Source organism: Lepidochelys olivacea, assembly GCF_965140295.1.
Source record: "Lepidochelys olivacea isolate rLepOli2 genome assembly, chromosome: 6".
Taxonomy (NCBI): Eukaryota; Metazoa; Chordata; order Testudines; family Cheloniidae; genus Lepidochelys; species Lepidochelys olivacea.
The window spans coordinates 63868316-63885316 of record NC_140416.1 but is presented as its reverse complement, the minus strand read 5'-3'; the positions used below and the strand labels follow the sequence as shown (position 1 = coordinate 63885316).

Below are 17001 nucleotides of genomic sequence, written 5' to 3'. Positions count from 1 at the left end.
TTTGCTGGAGCCTAGAAGTGCCAATTTGTGAGAGACCGAGAAACCATAGAACCAAAGCTTTTCAAATCTTACCAAAAAAACAAAAAAAAAAGTTAGGTTTTGGGTTAAAGCTCAGGTGCAGGATTTTACCCAAATCCCGCATCCCAAGGGAACAGGTCAAGGAACCTGATTCTCCTTTCTCACCATTTTTTACACCAAAGTAAGACTGTGAATGCCCCTGCACAGGGCATGTTTGTGGGAGGGTTATACTCCTTGTATGCTCCCCCACAATGACCCACAGCCAGTCACAATGTATACGTTAATAATAGCAATTTAAATACTAGTTAAGGTTTGTAAAGTGCCTTGAAGAAGTATGTCAAGCACTATAGAAGAGCTAGGTAATTCAGTGTTTTTCCTTCCAAAGCCAGTCATAGACTATACACAACCCACTGAAATGCAGCATTCTCTGAGGTAGGGTGTAACAACTGTCACACTGCATAACAGGGAAGGGAAATTGTTGCTAAGGCCACCAGAGCCAACCCCCTTTCTTACAGATGGTGTCAATCCATGCAGGGCAGACAAGAAACTTTGTTTTCAGGATCTTCTCCAAAAGCCCCTCCCATCCCCCAGTGAATTTGTTGGTGCTCAGTTTATCTGCTGTGACAGGGTCAGGCCAGATGACTACAGGAGAGTGATAGAAGGCAGATATATTAGCCCCAGGTTAAGTAGGTCCCTTTTCCTTGGGTAAGGTAACAGGGAAGGTTCCAGAACAATCAGGAACTTTCTGGAAACAATTAAGGCAGACAGGCTGATTAGAACACCTGCAGCCAATCAAGAAGCTGCTAGAATCAATTAAGGCAGACTAATCAGGGCACCTGGGTTTAAAAGGAGCTCACTTCAGTTTGTGGTGCGTGCGAGGAGCTGGGAGCAAGAGGTGGAAGAAGCTGAGAGTGAGAGGGCATACTACTGGAAGACTGAGAAGTACAAGCATTATCAGACATCAGGAGGAAGGTCCTGTGGTGAGAATAAAGAAGGTTTCGGGAGGAGGCCATGGGGAAGTAGCCCAGAGAGTTGTAGCTGTCATGCAGCTGTTACAGAGCCCTGGGCTGGAACCCGGAGTAGAGGGCGGGCCCGGGTTGCCCCCATCCCTCCATCCCCCCAACTCCCTACTTGATACTGGAGGAGTTGACCTGGACCGTGGGTTCCACCAGAGGGGAAAGACTCTGGCCTGTTCCCCGATCCACTAGGTGGATCAGCAGAGACTGCGGGGATTGTTCTTCTTCCTTTCCCCATGCTGGCCAGTGATGAGGCTAACTGAGTGAACTGCATATTTGAGCCACGAAAGTGGCCAAACTGAGGGCTGCCGTGAACCTCTGAGGTGAGAAAATCCGCCAATAAGTGCAGGACCCACCAAGGCAGAGGAGGAACTTTGTCACACTGCCTCAAGAGGATAAAGGGTGGCTTGACCCTGCTGGGATTTGAACTTTATTTTCTAGGACTCTCCATATTTCAAACTGAAGACTTAGGCTGCACTTGCCAAATTTGATTTGCTCTTTCCTTTGGGGTGAGGAACTGGGATGGCCCAGTTTTCACAAGTAAGTAGGGTGTCAGTTTTTTTCATAATCAACATCTGGTTTGGGGAGTAGATTTTGTTCCTGGTTTGGTGAATGTTCTTTGCTTTTATGTAAGGCTGGCTTAGACCACTCCGCTATCACCATATGGTAGGATTGTTCTGCATTATTGACATAGGTTTGATATTGTCAAGTTGTTCAAAAATGACCATTTGTGTCCATGGGGTTAAAGCCATTTCCATCCTATCGGTTATAATTCTTTTTTTTTTTTTTTTTTTTTTAAGTGGCGCTCTGGTTGCAGTGAACCCCTGTGCAGAATGAAATATGTTTAGTGAGACACGTGGCTTCTCTGTAGGGCTGATTCTGCAAGATGCTGAACTGCTTCTGGGGTGCTGAATGCCTTCAGTTCTCTGAGCTGCTTCTCACTTTGCAGGATTGACCCCTATAGTATGGTAATACTGGGAATGGAGAAACAGAGATGCTTGAGAAAATAATGGGGATTTACAAATGCAAAGGGGACCACATTTATTTTTTGTTTTTAACCCACAGGACTGGCCCCAGGTCAGCTGTACACATATCCTGCTCGCTGCTGGCGCAAAAAGAGACGCTTACATCCTCCTGAGGACTCCAGGCTGAAGCTTCTGGAAATTAAACCTGGTACGTGTTTTGTGTTTCTTTCTCACTTTCTCTCTCCTCTGTGTTGCATTCACTGAGGTATCGTGGATCAAGTGAAGACTGGCATACGCACAGCACTGGTGCTTAGTCTCTGGACTCTGTCTTGGCCTATCTCCTTCTTCTTCTCTTTATGCACTGGACTTGATAAAATCTCCATTCTTTTTTTAGAAAATAAAATAAATATAAGTCTGCAGGCCAAATTCATCCCTGGCATAAGTGGGTGTAACTCTCATTGAAACCACCAGGAGCTGAACCCACTTATATGAATCTTGTCTTCCATTCATAAGGATATAAAGGGACAATCAGTTATCATAAGAACAGCCCTACTGGGTCAGACCAAAGGTCCATCCAGCCCAGTATCCTATCTTCCAACAGTGGCCAATGCCAGGTGCCGCAGAGGAAATCAAGTGATTCATCCCCTGTCGTTCATTCCCAGCTTCTGGCAAACAGAGGCTAGGGACACCATCCCTGCCCATCCTGGCTAATAGCCATTGATGGACCTATCCTTCATGAACATATCTAGTTCTTTTTTGAACCCTGTTATAGTGACTGCCAAAGTGTTAGTAACATGAAGCTTCGCTATGGCCTCTGTTGTGAAATCTTTGCTAGGAAGAGGGGTGAGACCACTGATTTGTGTGCAGAATCGTGCACTGATAAGTTTGTGTAGTGCCTAGCCCAATAGGTGCTACTGCAATATAAATAGTTAATCATAACAGTTAGTGAGGATGTGGAACATTGTGTGTGTGTTTTAGTCCCTTTGATTTTCACCCTTGCTATCCTTGGTGCTCCTCCTCACCACTAAACTAATTTGAAATGGAGAGTCTGGATGCTGAATGCGTTATTGTAAAGCAGATGTGAAGGATCAGCAGCTGTGTCCGGTAGAGTGCAGTGTGGTGCATTCCTCAGTGCAGTTAGTAGTAAAGGCATACTGTCTTTAGGGTCATATATTTATGAGAAAGAGGGAACACACTGGGAGCTGTATGTGGTTTTCAAGAGGAGCCAGTATAAAACACGCACATTCAACCGAAAATATAAATTAACAAAATATTAAAAAATGTTTGACAGCATAAGTTCTCTGGGAACTGAGTGGTGAGCAACAATACCAGGGAATTGGTTTTAGTGCAGTCACTTGTGGAGCAGGAGGTAGAAAAGATGCAGAGCCAAGTCTTGACTCCAGGGAGGTCAGAGGCAAAATTCTTGTCGACTTCAGTGAGACCAGGTTTTGGCTCATTATCCCCATGATAGCAGAGGTCACTAATAAGATGGATAAAAGGAAGGAAGTACTGTAATGGCCAAATAAGGGTTACAAACCGTGGACAAAATCAAGACCCGGGGACTGATCGTGATCTCACACAGTGTAAAGGAGAAATTACTCTATTGTAATAAAATAGTAATGATAATACAATATACTTTTGCACTGTATAGCACTTTTCATCTGTAGATGTCAAAGAACAGGACCATGTCTCAGCCAATTAGACTATTGCATTTGGTAATCGAAAATAAATACATTCAATACAAGCCCCCTTTAGTGTGAAATGTAATTGCATTAAAGTATTTTCTCTGTCATTTTTTAGTTCCATGCTAATATGAACATTGCACAAAAATCTCTCTGATAATTAACGATGCTCTTAGTGTCCAGCGCTGTGCCTGTGGAATTTAGTTTGTGAAATATTTTCATTTAACAGTAATTATCTTCACATCTTGTGATCTAACTCCTAATAGCTGTTGCTACAGCAACCTTTGGACAACCACCTCTCTTTGGCCATTGTAGACTGGGACAGTTGCATGGGTAGCTGTAGTAAAATCATGTGATCAACAGTCTAGCAATTTTTATGTTAATACTAATTATGAAAACCCATAGACCATGCGGCAGAAATAAAGTACTGCATAAGTTCATTTGCCGTAACTACTTAAAGTGACAATATAGCCATCATTATCACTTTGTATTACCAGGCAATTATGAATTACACTAAATATTTGACATTTAATTTCACATGTGCTGGACTCCATCTTTCAATGGTGAGATCTTTCATATCTTAAGAAATAAGCATTATGGCTCATGGGAATAAATCACTGTGCGTCTGTGTATGATTGCACATGGATCTTTATAGCCAATCTGTAGTGCCCGTCATCCAAGCGCCTCAAATCCTCTAACTGACATTACACCTGATCCTGAAGGGTGCTGAGCTCTTCTTGGAAAGTGAGGAGTGCCCTCATCTCCTATGAAAGTTGCTTATCATAGCCCAGGAGCTCAGTGCCTCTCAGGATTGGGTGCATTAAATGGACAGTGTCATATTAAAATCATATATTTTCAAAAGACAGTTTTAGCATTTTTATTATTTATGTTCCGCTAGGGGCTATAGACCTAGCCAAGAGTTAGGGCCCCATTCTGCTAGGCACTGCACAACTACGTAGCAGGGAACTTACTCATACAGATGTTAAATGACAGGCCAATGGTCACGCAATAGGTATGTGGCAAAGCTGGAAATTGAACCAAGAACAGAACCCACCTCTCCTGAGTCCCAGTCCAGTGCCTTAGCCACGAGATCATCTTTGTCTCAATTTTCCTTACCTATGTTACTAATAACATCCTTGATTATTAGAGCAGAAAAAAAGGTCAAATCTACTTTTCACTGTGTAGACTGTTTCCTTTTAGCATTTCTCTCAGCTTGGCCAACTAAAATAGGTTAACAAGTTTCTTCATTGGTTCCAGTCATTTTCTAGTTAGTTACACTCTTTGTTCTCATACAGTAGTGCAAGACTGCAATGTTTCACTTAAAAATGTTGGAGGGAAAAGTTTGTTTTCACTAATGTTTAAAAAAATTATGGAAACTTTTTAATTATTCCATAATTGCCTTTGAGTTTCTGCTATATTATAAACCCTAAAATCTGCAAAAAGGATTATATGGTAATCAAAATTGGTAGGTTCGATCTGTGGCTAAATTAGAACATTTCTGTAAAAGTTAAAGTGAATTGAGCAAGGTGCACTGGAATTACGAGACCCTAAAAATTGTTGTTTACCAGAGTCCAAACCTCAGATAGGTGCCTGCAGATTTAATTTCACGGCAGTGATGTTTTTTTTGTGTAGGAATTGATCTCAGGTTCTGTAAACATTATTGAAAATGCTAAATTTTCACCCAAATTTGACCTGACAGCCAGAAGATGGTAATAACTTTTGATCTCTACTGACAGGGACTGGAATTGATCTAAAGGTGAAGAATTCTATAACCCATTACCAATCCATATTATATTGGCAGTATTCCCCCAAATCTTAAACTTAAAATGTTTTTTTTTTCAAATCTGCTTTTCATTCAAACACATGCATTTTTTTTTAAACAATGGAGGGTTTTATTTGTAACATACTCTCCAATGCTTAAAAATAACATTTTTTTCTAGCTGATTTCTTTTTTCCTTTTTCATATGATAGTCACTGGTTCCACCTGCCAGCCCTTAAGTTTGTTGCAGAATTTGAAACGAACCCTGCGTATTTCTGCTTACTTTCTTGTATGGGCATCTGTCTGTACAGATTGCTGCTGCAGGGCCAGCAGAGGGAGCAACAAATAGCATGTGATTAGGGTGTGCAGGGCCTGACTCTGCTTTCACTTAAACAGATGTGAAGTGGGAGTAACTCTGTTGAAGTTAGTGGATTTACATGAGTATAAACCTTGTGTGAGAAGAATTAGGCCCATTATGTATGTTTTATTTCTTTGTATAGATTTCTCTGTGACAAGAATGGTTTATTGTTTTTGGTTTTTTTAAATGTATTTATTTATTTAGGGCAATCTCAGTGAAACTATGACAGTTTTATGGTACAGTTAGGTAAAATGTTAGGTCTGGATAAATCACAGACACATAGAAGAGATCATTACGATTATCTGGTCTGAACTCCTGCATAACACAGGCCATAGAATTTCAACCTGTAATTTCTGCATCAAGCCTACAATGTCTGGACGACCTAGAGAATATCTCAAAATTATCCCTTGATTTCCACCATCTGTTCTACGTACAGTAAACTTGGAGGGGAGGACAAGCAGTGAAACATTTAACATTTTGAGGAGTAGACTTTAATTTTCATGAAGTATTTTATAGGGTACAGTGCTGCATTCCAAAATAGAAGAGCAACAGATATAATGCACATATGGATATGGTCTACCCTGTGGTTGTACAGCATGTATGCAGATATAATACTTTCTAGATCACTTTGGAGTGAAATTCAGCCTCATAGTCTGAGCACAAGACTGGGAACAGGAAATCCTGAGGTTTTTTTTTGTGTTTTTTGTTTTTTTGTATTAGTGCTGGTTAGAAAATTTCAAAATGTTTGAAATTTGGAAGCAAAATGAGCCATTTGTGTTGTTTTGTAGAATTTCTACCTGCTCCGCTCCTATTTTTTTTTTTTTAATCGGTTCTAAGTCTGTTTGGAAAACATTGATGAAAAATGGATAAGAGGAAATTCATTGACATTTCCCCCCCTTTTGGACCAGCTTTAGCTTTTACCTGGACTAAAGTAAATATTGATTCCTCTTGTGCCCTTGGACAAGTCCCTGCAGCTCTGATTCAGCAAAGCACGACAGCATGTAGATGACTAGTGAGTGCAAAAGCACTGCACAGTTGGAACTGTAAGCTCCTATTCTCCACTATTTCTGTCTCCAGTTTGTACTTAGCAGACAGTGGCTGCCACTGGGAAACGTTTGTCATGCCCTGATCTTCATCCACCCAACCCTGGCAGAAGTTAGCAGCAGGGGGTTTACTCTAACTTCTGCCATAGGTGTAAACTATGCTAGTGGGGGAGGGGTCTCCTGCCCCTTGATACATTCCTCCTCCCCATCCCCTTATACACATCCTTAGCCCAGTCTACACTACCTCCACCATCGTTAGATCAGCAGAGATTCTCCCTCCAGTCCAAATCTCTAAGCAGTTTGTTCACTTTGCTCTTCTTACACGCTGCAAAGTGAACTTGATGGACCAGAGCATCTGGCCCACAGCACTTTATACCCATGTGTGTACAGGAGTAAATGACTGTACAAGATGCAATGCAGTGGAGAATGAAGTCCAAATCTTGCTACCTCAGTTTCTCTGTCGGTAAAATGGAGGTAATAATACTTGTGTTATTTTATCTATGTTAGGGAAGTGTTGCAAGGGTTAATTAATGAATATTTGTGAAGCGCTTGTAGGTCTTAAAGTGAAAAGGACTATATAAATTAAAAACATGTTGTTTGTTATGGGTTTTTAAACCACATTTTGGTCATCAACAAACAGCCTTGCAAAACAGTCATGAAAATTTACCAGCCCAGGAGCAAAATCTGCTTATCTACCCTTTCCAGGATGATGATGCAGAACAACTATTTAAACTCATTCATCCAAAATAAATAAATAGATAAAAAAAATCACTCTAGGTGAGTGAAAGAGTAGAATTTTGTAAGGCTGTATGAGCAGGGTAAATGTTGTAAAGATCATTCTGATTTTGCCCAGTGTAACTCTTTTTGCTTTGTGCTGACCTTCTGTGAGCTGTGCATTGTATGGCTACCAGGGCTGCCTAAGCTGTGATAACTTCCCCCCTAAGGGAATTAAAGCACGTACAATCCTTGCTGGAAGCAGTTATCTTGTGATAAGCTGTAACTTCTTAGCCTTCTAATTTAATTCTTTAGGTTCAAGGGCATGAAAGTGAGTGTGTAATATTGCCCCAAATGGAATTTCATGATCTTGGATGCCTGAAAATCAAACATACCCATTTCTAGATGAGCAAATAATTCTTGGTGGAGAATTAAGTCAGTAAAGCTAAACCACTTTTTGTATTTGTGGACTATCTGCAAGTACATTGCTATTTTCTCAATTTGTCTTTGGAATTTATGGGACTAACTTTTTGTCTCTTTCTCCCCCTTTCCTCTGTAGATTGAGATGGACTAGTTCATGGCAAGTATTTGATACTTGTTATTCGAAATTACACGTGTGTTGATTAGCACTGATTGGTCTCATAAATCACATGGTGTCGCTTCTGTTTCTTGCCTGGATGAGCCAGCTCTTACAATTAGGAAAAGGGCTTCCCAAAGAAGCCGCTGGGGCTTTGAATCTCTCAAGTGGCTTGATCCAAAGCTGGTTGAAGTCAGACACGCGCTAACTCCAGAGTGCTGTGGATCAGGCCAATGCAAAAGTAGCAAATAATCAGGACTAGGGAAATGTTAATTCTGTACCTTTCTGGGCCACCTAGGCCTTTCCTTGAGACACCATTCCTAGAAAATCTAGACCAGGTACAAAATGTGTGCAAAACTGGGGTAGATTGGGGTAAAATTTTCCCAAGCAGTCCAAGTCCCATTATCAAAAGTGAGGTAAGCACTCAGGAGCCAAAGTCCTATTGATTTTTCAAATATGACTTAGCCTCCTAAAAATTTTAGGTTATTTTTGAAAATGTTATCCAGTGGTCCTGATGCTGCAAATGCTTAAGCACATGCTTAACTGTAATCCGGTGAGCAGTCCTTTGGCTTCAATTAGATGATTTGCATGACTAAAGTAAAGTAGGTATTTACATGTTTGCTGGACCCTGCATTTTTGCATGCACAATTATGTGTATATGGGCCTAAAATGAATGACACATACTTTTTAAATATAAAAAAATTGTCTTCTTTGAGGTACACAAAAGCAAATTTGAAAGATGTTAAAAAAAAAAACCTGCAAAACCTGGAAATAATAACAAAAAAGTCCTGTGTGTGAAACTGCCATTAATTTGAACATATATAATTTTTACATTTCTGTTTTCAAAGGGTTTTTTGTTTGCAGCTGGAAAGATAATATTCATCTTGAATGAGAGTTAAAGTTGTGTTGTGCTGAGATATGGATGACTTTGTTATATCTGGCAAGAATGATCTGCCCAGCTTCAGACACTTGAAAGGAGCTTGATTTTTCAGAGGATAAGTGAACAGAATTTTAGCACCCTGAGGGTCTCTCAAGTTGGGCCTCCAAAAATGGAAGCATCCAAACTTAGTCACCATTTTTTAAAAAAAACCTCTTGGCCAATTTGGTGGTTGTTGTGGTTGTTGTTTTTAATGTGGATGGCGTGAGATTTGTGATGTCCTTAATTAGGAGTTTCCTTGCTTTTAAGTGTTTTTTTTTTATTTTGTTAATGGTGTGTCAGATATGTACATTGTTTCCACACAGTAACTTGAATTAGATTTGGATATAAACTTTTCTGTTTCTGGAATTTCCCAAATTTAAAAAAATGATTATTTATTTCCTGGGTTTTAAAAATTTACATCTTTCACATTTTCTCTTGTGTAGCTGAATAAAGCCATAAAGCCAGTTCCATGGGACACTCCAACTGCTTTGTGTCACTGGAACGGAGCAAAGCCATGAGAGCACATTGGTCTGTAGAGGTTAGGTAGGAATCTGCCCCATGTTTTTTTACATTTTAAATAAAGGGCCTTTAGCTACTGACCCCTGTTCTCTGCCAAGTCTATTTAACTTTGGAACTGTGACCCAGGTCCTGTGACTGGTGCCAGGAAATAAAAGTTCAGTTTCTTGTAAGCACTCCCATGTGTTACTCTCATTACAGAGAGGTTAAGTGAGAAGATTATTAAATTGAAGGAATGAATGGCACTGGTGAAGCTAATAATGGCTTCTGCAGAACCCTTCGTCATGTAGAGCTTGATCCTGCAAAGTGCTGAGCAATTCTTTGGGAGCTGGCCTGGAGTGCCTAAGGCAGCTGGGTGTGGTAACAGGTGCCTGGGATAGCTGGTGTGGGTGTGTGTGTTAACTGAGGTTGGACCTTGCCTGTGTATTCTCCCTACTTCCTTAAGTCCTCCTCCTCCTCCTCCTCTAGCTTCCCACTGCCTGCTGCTTATCTGGCTGAGATCCAGCAGGGAGAGCAGGCAGCTTGAAGCAGAGAAGCTGCCTGGCATATTGCAGAGAAGGTGCCTCAGCACATACCTCTTAACCTCCCAAGGCTCAAATGTGGGATGCAGTGTGTGATGCAGACTCAGGGGTGCTGGAACAATTTTTATAGGGGGGGTGCTGCTGATGGAAACCATGGAAACCATGTTGGTGTTTGTGTTTTACTATTTCAGGCCAGGGAGTGCGGCAGCACCCCTACTTCCAGCACAGATTCAGAATGATAGAGATGAATTATTCCTGATGGCAGTGTAAAATGGTTGAGATTCATTCCTGTAGCGTACAGGAAATAACTTTTTCCATAATGTTACTCTCACAATTATTTATTTCTGATGTAAGTAATTTTCAATTAAAAAAAAAAGGGGGGGGGGGATACCAAATCTGTGTTGAATGTAGATAACCTGAGGACTAAAATAGGGGAAGTCCCTTGAAATTAGGCCATTTAAGAGGTACTTCAGTGCTTCTTAGCAAAAGGGAGGAGCAACTCCAGAAGCCTAGTCTACATGAGAAAAGGTTTGCCTATATCTAGAAAACCCTGCTAGTGTAGATACAGTTTATGCCAGTGAAGAACTCAGTGCTTTTGCCATTATAGCTTATTCTGGATCCCCAAACAAAATAAGCTACACCAGCAAAACCACTTACCTGCATCCGTGCTAGGGCTTTAGCCGCTATAAAAATGTCATAAAAGAATTCTCCCCAGCATTGGTACAAAAGCTGTAAGTGTAGAGGAATGCCTGTAACTCTTCTGGATGTAGGACATCCCAACAAGGAGGTGTGTCAGGGCTGCCAAATGCCTGAGTGTCGCATGAGATGAGTGATACATGCCCGCTCTGCTGAAGACGACTCATTTATCTCTCAAAGTTTGTTCTCTTGAGCAACTTCTGGCTCACATGCCACTTGAAGTCAGAAAAAGTCCTGACAGTACAGGAGCCTGGTTCTTCTCTCATGCTACTCTTATACTGGTGTGACTCCATTGACTTTAATAATTACTCCTTATTTACATCCGTGTAATTTTGAGGACTGTTTGGCCCCAGCAGTTTTACAGTTCACTACCAATAAACAGCTGAGAGAGAATAACCAGGCTTCAAAATAATTTGGAATTTCTGGCTAAATAAAATGGTCTAAAATAAACTTCTTTTCGTTGTACTGCCTCTGGGCTAGGTCCTGCCAACTCTGCTGTTCCCAGTGCTTACTACCATGAAGAGTCCCATTGGAAGACAATGGAGTTGCTCATGGTAGTAAGCAGTACAGGCCTGGCGTTCCACTGCTCTGCACCTTGTGTAGTCATTTACGTTTTTGCAAATTGCTTGTAAAATGCTCTGGGCCTGATTTTCAGTTGCAGGAAGGCCACTTCACACCATTCTGGCAGTGTTAAAGGGGCCTTAAAGTGGCTCTAACTGTTGTTTACACTCTCTTTAAGGTGCCTTTAAAGGGGACTTTTTGTAAATGAAATTAAGCCCTCTTAGTCTGATCTGGCACCCTCCACTTGACACAGGCGTAAAGGACTACTCAAGATGCAAAGCAGTGGAGAATGGTGCCCTATGACTGGTAGTAAGACCTGGAGGATTGAGCCCTGTGGCTCCAATCCTGCAAACATTTATACATGTGAGTATCTTTAGGCATGTGATTAATCCCTTGAGTTCAGTGCATGCAAAAGTGTGTGCAGGATCAAAACCTTAGGGCTTGATCCTGCAAGGTGTTGATCACTCTGGCCCCATCCCACCAAAGCACTTAAGCACACAAATAACATAATGCACATAAATAGTTGCGTTGAAGTCAATGGAACTGCTGGGTTAGAGTCTGAGTACTCAGCATTTTGTAGGACTGAACCCTCTAAAACTGAAGGACTGCTAGACCAGGAAACCATGTACTACTCCTTGTATACTCACTTATAATAAAGAAATTCTTAAAAAAATAAGAGAGAGATTGCAGAATGTCATTTTGTTCAATAATATGGCAATTTCATGTATTCAGTTTTATTAACTTCTTGGTATATGGCAAATTAAGTTGTTTTGTAGCTTGAAATATTATAACATTTATAGTGGATTATTTTTTCCAATGTATAATATAAAGGAATAAACAATAAATGTTAACATTAAGGTCCAGTTCAAAATGTTACAAGCCAAGCTTTACTTAGTTGCTGAGCACAGAGAGAACTCGGTGATAGTTTTCTCTCCACTACATGTCCACTCCCTCTTCAGTGGACACTTTAAATCTGTCATTTTCATTCTCTAGGGTAAACATTTTACAGCCTCATAATCATCTTGTACCTGATGGATATTAAATATGTTTTTACTGGATTACAATTCATTTCAATATTCCTTGCATTTAAATGCACAGTAAATACAAGTATTTTAGGCATCAAAATTCAGACACCACCAGTGTTTGCCTCTGAGCACGTTGTCAGTAATAATCTCCTTGGGGGAAGGAGGACAGGTGTGTACTGTGCATTGGGAGGGAGAAGGCATGTGTGTGGTTTCTTTTAAATGTCACCTCCCAGACCTAGATATCACTCTTTTATAATGCACAAGATTTTATTCCTCTTAAAAGAAGTTGATGATTTAGGGCCAGAGCCTACGTTGGTGTAAATGGATGTCACTCCAGCCAATTAGATCATCTAAGAGCCTGGCCCTTAATGGGGTGGGGAGGGATGGAAGCTTTACTCCTCCTCCTTGAGAGAAATGAACGATTTCTAAATATAGGTATCGGCACCTAGATACTACTGGGATAGATGCCTTAGAAATACATATAATAATAATAAATACCCTGTGTAGGACCTATGGATCTACAGAGAAGACCTTTAAAAAGACCAACAGACCTTGTGTTATAGGAAGAAAAGCTGACGTTCACAAGTGTGGGTCATACTGTCAGGCATCTAAATCCACACTTAGGCATCTCAGCAGGTGGCTTGATTTTTAGAGGTGCTGAGTACCTGTAGCTTCTCTTGACTTCAGTGATGCTATATCCAGGAGTGATGGCGGTAGAGATACTTGGTACATGATGATAAAATTAAGTTCATAGAAGCTAGGAATGTAAAGAGGGATGTGACATTTGTGAATGATGCTCCTGGTGCATCTGCCATGTAATGTGCATTGCTGAAGTGAGGTAGCAGCACAGCTGTAAAACTGAAAACAGCAGCGCTGTAACTGGGAGTGATGCTATAGACCAGGACAGGATTAGCAAACCCACTATTAATTGAATGGAGCAATAATCAAGACTGAGTATCCTCTGAAGCTGCTATAACTGGGGATGGCATTATAAATATCTTCTTCTTTCTTATGTCTTCTTTTTCCTTTATGCTGCTTTTCTTGATAAGGGTTGTGGCAGCAGCATGGAGAATAGGGAGGACCAGACCTCCCTTTCCTCTGCACAAGTTCCTCCTGAGGGATTCCCCAGCATTCCTAGGCCAGCTGGGAGATCTAATCTCTTCAGCGTATCCTGGGTTGGCCTCGGGGCCTCCTTCCAGTGGGACGTGCCCAGTAGAGTTTCAAAGAAAGCCTCCCAGTGGGCATCCTTACCAGGTACCTGAACCACCTCAACTGGCCTCTCTTGATCTGGAGTAGTGGCTCCACTCCGAGGTCCCAGAGTAGAGCATTATAAATCTATGAACTTGTATATACTTTTGTGGGGCTTTGTTTTGCTATCCAAATGAGCAAAATAAATCACCATTCCTGCTAGCAATGATACCCCAAATACACCTGAACTTAGTAAAGGCTACAGATGGAACCACTTTTCAATCCTGAATCTTAATTAGTTTCCTACTGCTTTAGTACATGGACAATATTTTAATAGTTATTGTGCCCTTTCCACCATTCACTTTTTCATATTGGGAGCAGTTTAGGAACAGCTTAAAGAAAGCTAAATAACCAAACATGCATGTGTAGATTGATGAGCTTGTCATACCATTCTCTTCAGCTTCCCCTGACCTGCACTCTGTTCCACAGATGGATGATTGTTCTGGGCGGGAGAGAAGCTAGCAAATCCCACAACCAGATGTTAGGGAATGGACAGGGCTTCTCCTGGAACTCAGAGTACAACTGTGTCCTTCTGCAGGAAAAGGACACCCAGGTGCCTCCATCTGCCAGTGTTTATCTCTCCTTTTTTAAAAGGAGCATGACTGGGTTTGGTATGGCTGCGAGGATGGATGTGTCTCTGTGCATCAGAGGGGAATGACCAGTCATTTGTCTCTTCACTGTGGAGTCTGCCTGCAGCCATCAATCTTGCAGCCCAGCCCAGCAGCTCCTTTGGCTCATCATTAGTCTAATGAAAGGTAATACAGGAGGATCACAACTCTTAGCTTCTTGTATTTCACTTTCGTTTCCCCTTGGATGTTAGTTCTCTCCCTTCCCCCACTTTCATCCATCCTCCTTGCCATTTTCGGTAAGGTGAAGTGGAGGCAGAAGACAGACATTATTAGGGTCTAGGGCTTTACCACACAGTTTAGTTCCTCTCTGCTAGATGAGGAGGAGGTGTGAGAGAGAGACAGAGGGCATAATGCAGGCTAATAACATCTATGTCTCATACATTTTGTTGCAATTTTCAAAACAAGTCTGTTGTACTTTGGCTTGAATATGCAATGGCATGATTATACAAGCTTGCTGCTATTTCATCTTATTCCCTCCCCCACTTCTTCCTAAGACTCCTTCCTTCACCCCATCTAGTGTTTTCAAGTATGCATTGCATCTACTTGCTCCTGTCCTGGTCTATTATAGTAGTATTAGATATAGCCAAATGGTATGGCTACCTAAGAGACCACCTTACATTTTATTTGCTGTTGCAACATTTGCCATCAGCTCAGACACTCTTGCTAACAGTTCCTAGATTTGATGGTCTAAAGGCTGCTGGAAGGGCTTGGAGGGATGTCTAGGATTCCTGAATTCACTATTCTGTTGGATTGACAGAGACAGTCTATTGACCTTCAGAGCACAGTGTAATAGGATTGTCTATTTTTTTTTCTCTGACTTTTGCCTCAGGGTGTGTATGTAGGGGCGGGGGATGAGGGATGACTACATGCTTGACTTGTTTTGCAGGAGTCCATTTAGAACTGACATTGGTGAATTTAAACACATTACATGTGGACCAAAGTAATGTTTGATTGATACATTTAATAAATAGATGAATACATTTACTTTTTAATTTTATGGGTTGGTTCTAATGATCTGAACATCAGGTTTGAGTCAGATTCCCTCAAGAAACATACATTCAAACCCTGTTGGGGCAACTCAGCCCTTCATATTTTCGTTTGGGTTCAGCGCAATTTAATGCAAGAAGGTCTTTCAGAAAAGATGTAAAGTACTGAGCTGCTATCTGCTCTATATGGACATTGAAGATTCCAGGGAATGTTTAAAGAGTAAGAATTTTATCTTGGTGTCTTTTGCCAACATTTTGCCTTCCCCAAACTGTTATACTACGTAGCGTGGCCACCTGCTGGCCTTTCACCCTTGGAGGTAGCTGCATTTTTATCAACACTCTAGGTGTATTATAAAGTGCTATTGTGACAGAGAAAATTGTCACTGGGAGCTCTTGGGAAAGAAAAGTCAGCACCTTTCAATAGACTGGGCAATTTCTTCTTGTGTATTTGTTAGGGCCCTGAGCCTGGAGCTCAGAGGGAAGGGTGGGTCATAGCTCCTCATTTCCCCAGTGCTATCAATCTGGTTTCAGATAGAAACCAGGAAGTGGATTGTAAAAAGTTTCATTCTTATCTGAAGGATGAACTCAGGTAATGATGTGGAGAAGGGTTGCTATCCTGGAATAGGAGAGGAGAAAGCCACCGGAGCCTGTTTAAGCCACTCTTATGTCAGAGTGGGTAAGGGAGGCCTTGCTCCTCCATTTCTCTACCAGTAAGCAAATAGTTATAAAACCTGGTGCATCTCTTCCAGAGGTGCACAGGATGGAACAAATGGAGCATGGCTGGAAGCTGAAGGCCCATTCAGGCAATGAGAAGAAAGCCAGGGAACTCTGTCAAATCAGAGGACTCTGAAGAGTCAGAATTCCATGTGTTGGTGTTGGAGGGCAGGGTTGCAGTCTGAGATGAGCTTTTTTTACTATTTACTGTCTAAAACCCTTTTGTTTCTTTAATTCTGACCTCTTTTCCCTAAACCTCAGTAATAAATCCTTGGGGAAAACATTAGCATGGGGAAATAATCTATTTGTGGTGTTGGCCCAATGTACCACGTGACCATGGAAACTTCCTTACAGTGGGCTCCTGGTGGGGGGTCTCAGTCTCTCTCATTCGTACATTCTTTTTAAAATAGATGTTCTCTCTCTGTATCCTTGTCTTCCTATTTGCCACCCTTTTTACTGTGTTATCTGCACATTGAACAAATCACTTTTATCTGCTTCTGGCCCTCTTACCTCCCTGCCAATTTTTAAGAAGTAATTATTGCCATGTTAGCATAAGCCTGCCTACCCCAGATGGCCCATCTGTGTCCACAGCTGCCCTCTGGCTGGCCTTTTGGAGGGCATTCTACTGCCTTTGAATGTCACCTTGTTTCCCCTTTCTGCTTCTTGCTCCTCCTCCTCCCTCATGCAGAGTCTTGCTGAACCTGCAGGCTGCCTTTCACCATCTGCATTGTCTCTGCTGCCATTAATCTTCCTGTTTTACCCATTTTGGTATTAATTCTAGAGTTCACATTTTAATCTAAAATCTTTATGGGGCTGTTGGAGTTTTTCATCTTCATGTGGCGGCAAGAGCCGAGGATACATTTGTTGTGCTTTTTCCCAATGCCAGAAAGATACTTATTGGCACCTCTGGAGGAAAGTGTCAATGTTTGCATTACAAGCGTACCTCTTTGTAACAGTACGTTGAAATTACATATCGCTATCTGTCTGATGGCCTTTATCAATGTGGGTAAGTATCCTCATTCTTAGAGGTTTATCAGTTGGCCATTTATCTGCT

At 41.4% G+C, this 17001-nt stretch overlaps 1 protein-coding gene across 6 annotated transcripts in view; it reads left to right on the top strand.

Annotated features, from left to right (window-relative positions):
- The window catches only part of DPF3 (double PHD fingers 3), a 210887-nt gene that overhangs the window by 94203 nt on the left and 99683 nt on the right, over positions 1-17001 (top strand). For all 6 annotated transcript variants that reach the window (XM_084629919.1, XM_084629915.1, XM_084629918.1 and 3 more), the window contains one exon: positions 2100-2207. In XM_084629919.1, coding sequence (XP_084486045.1) covers positions 2100-2207 — 108 coding nt within the window. The remainder of the gene's footprint in view (positions 1-2099; positions 2208-17001) is intronic.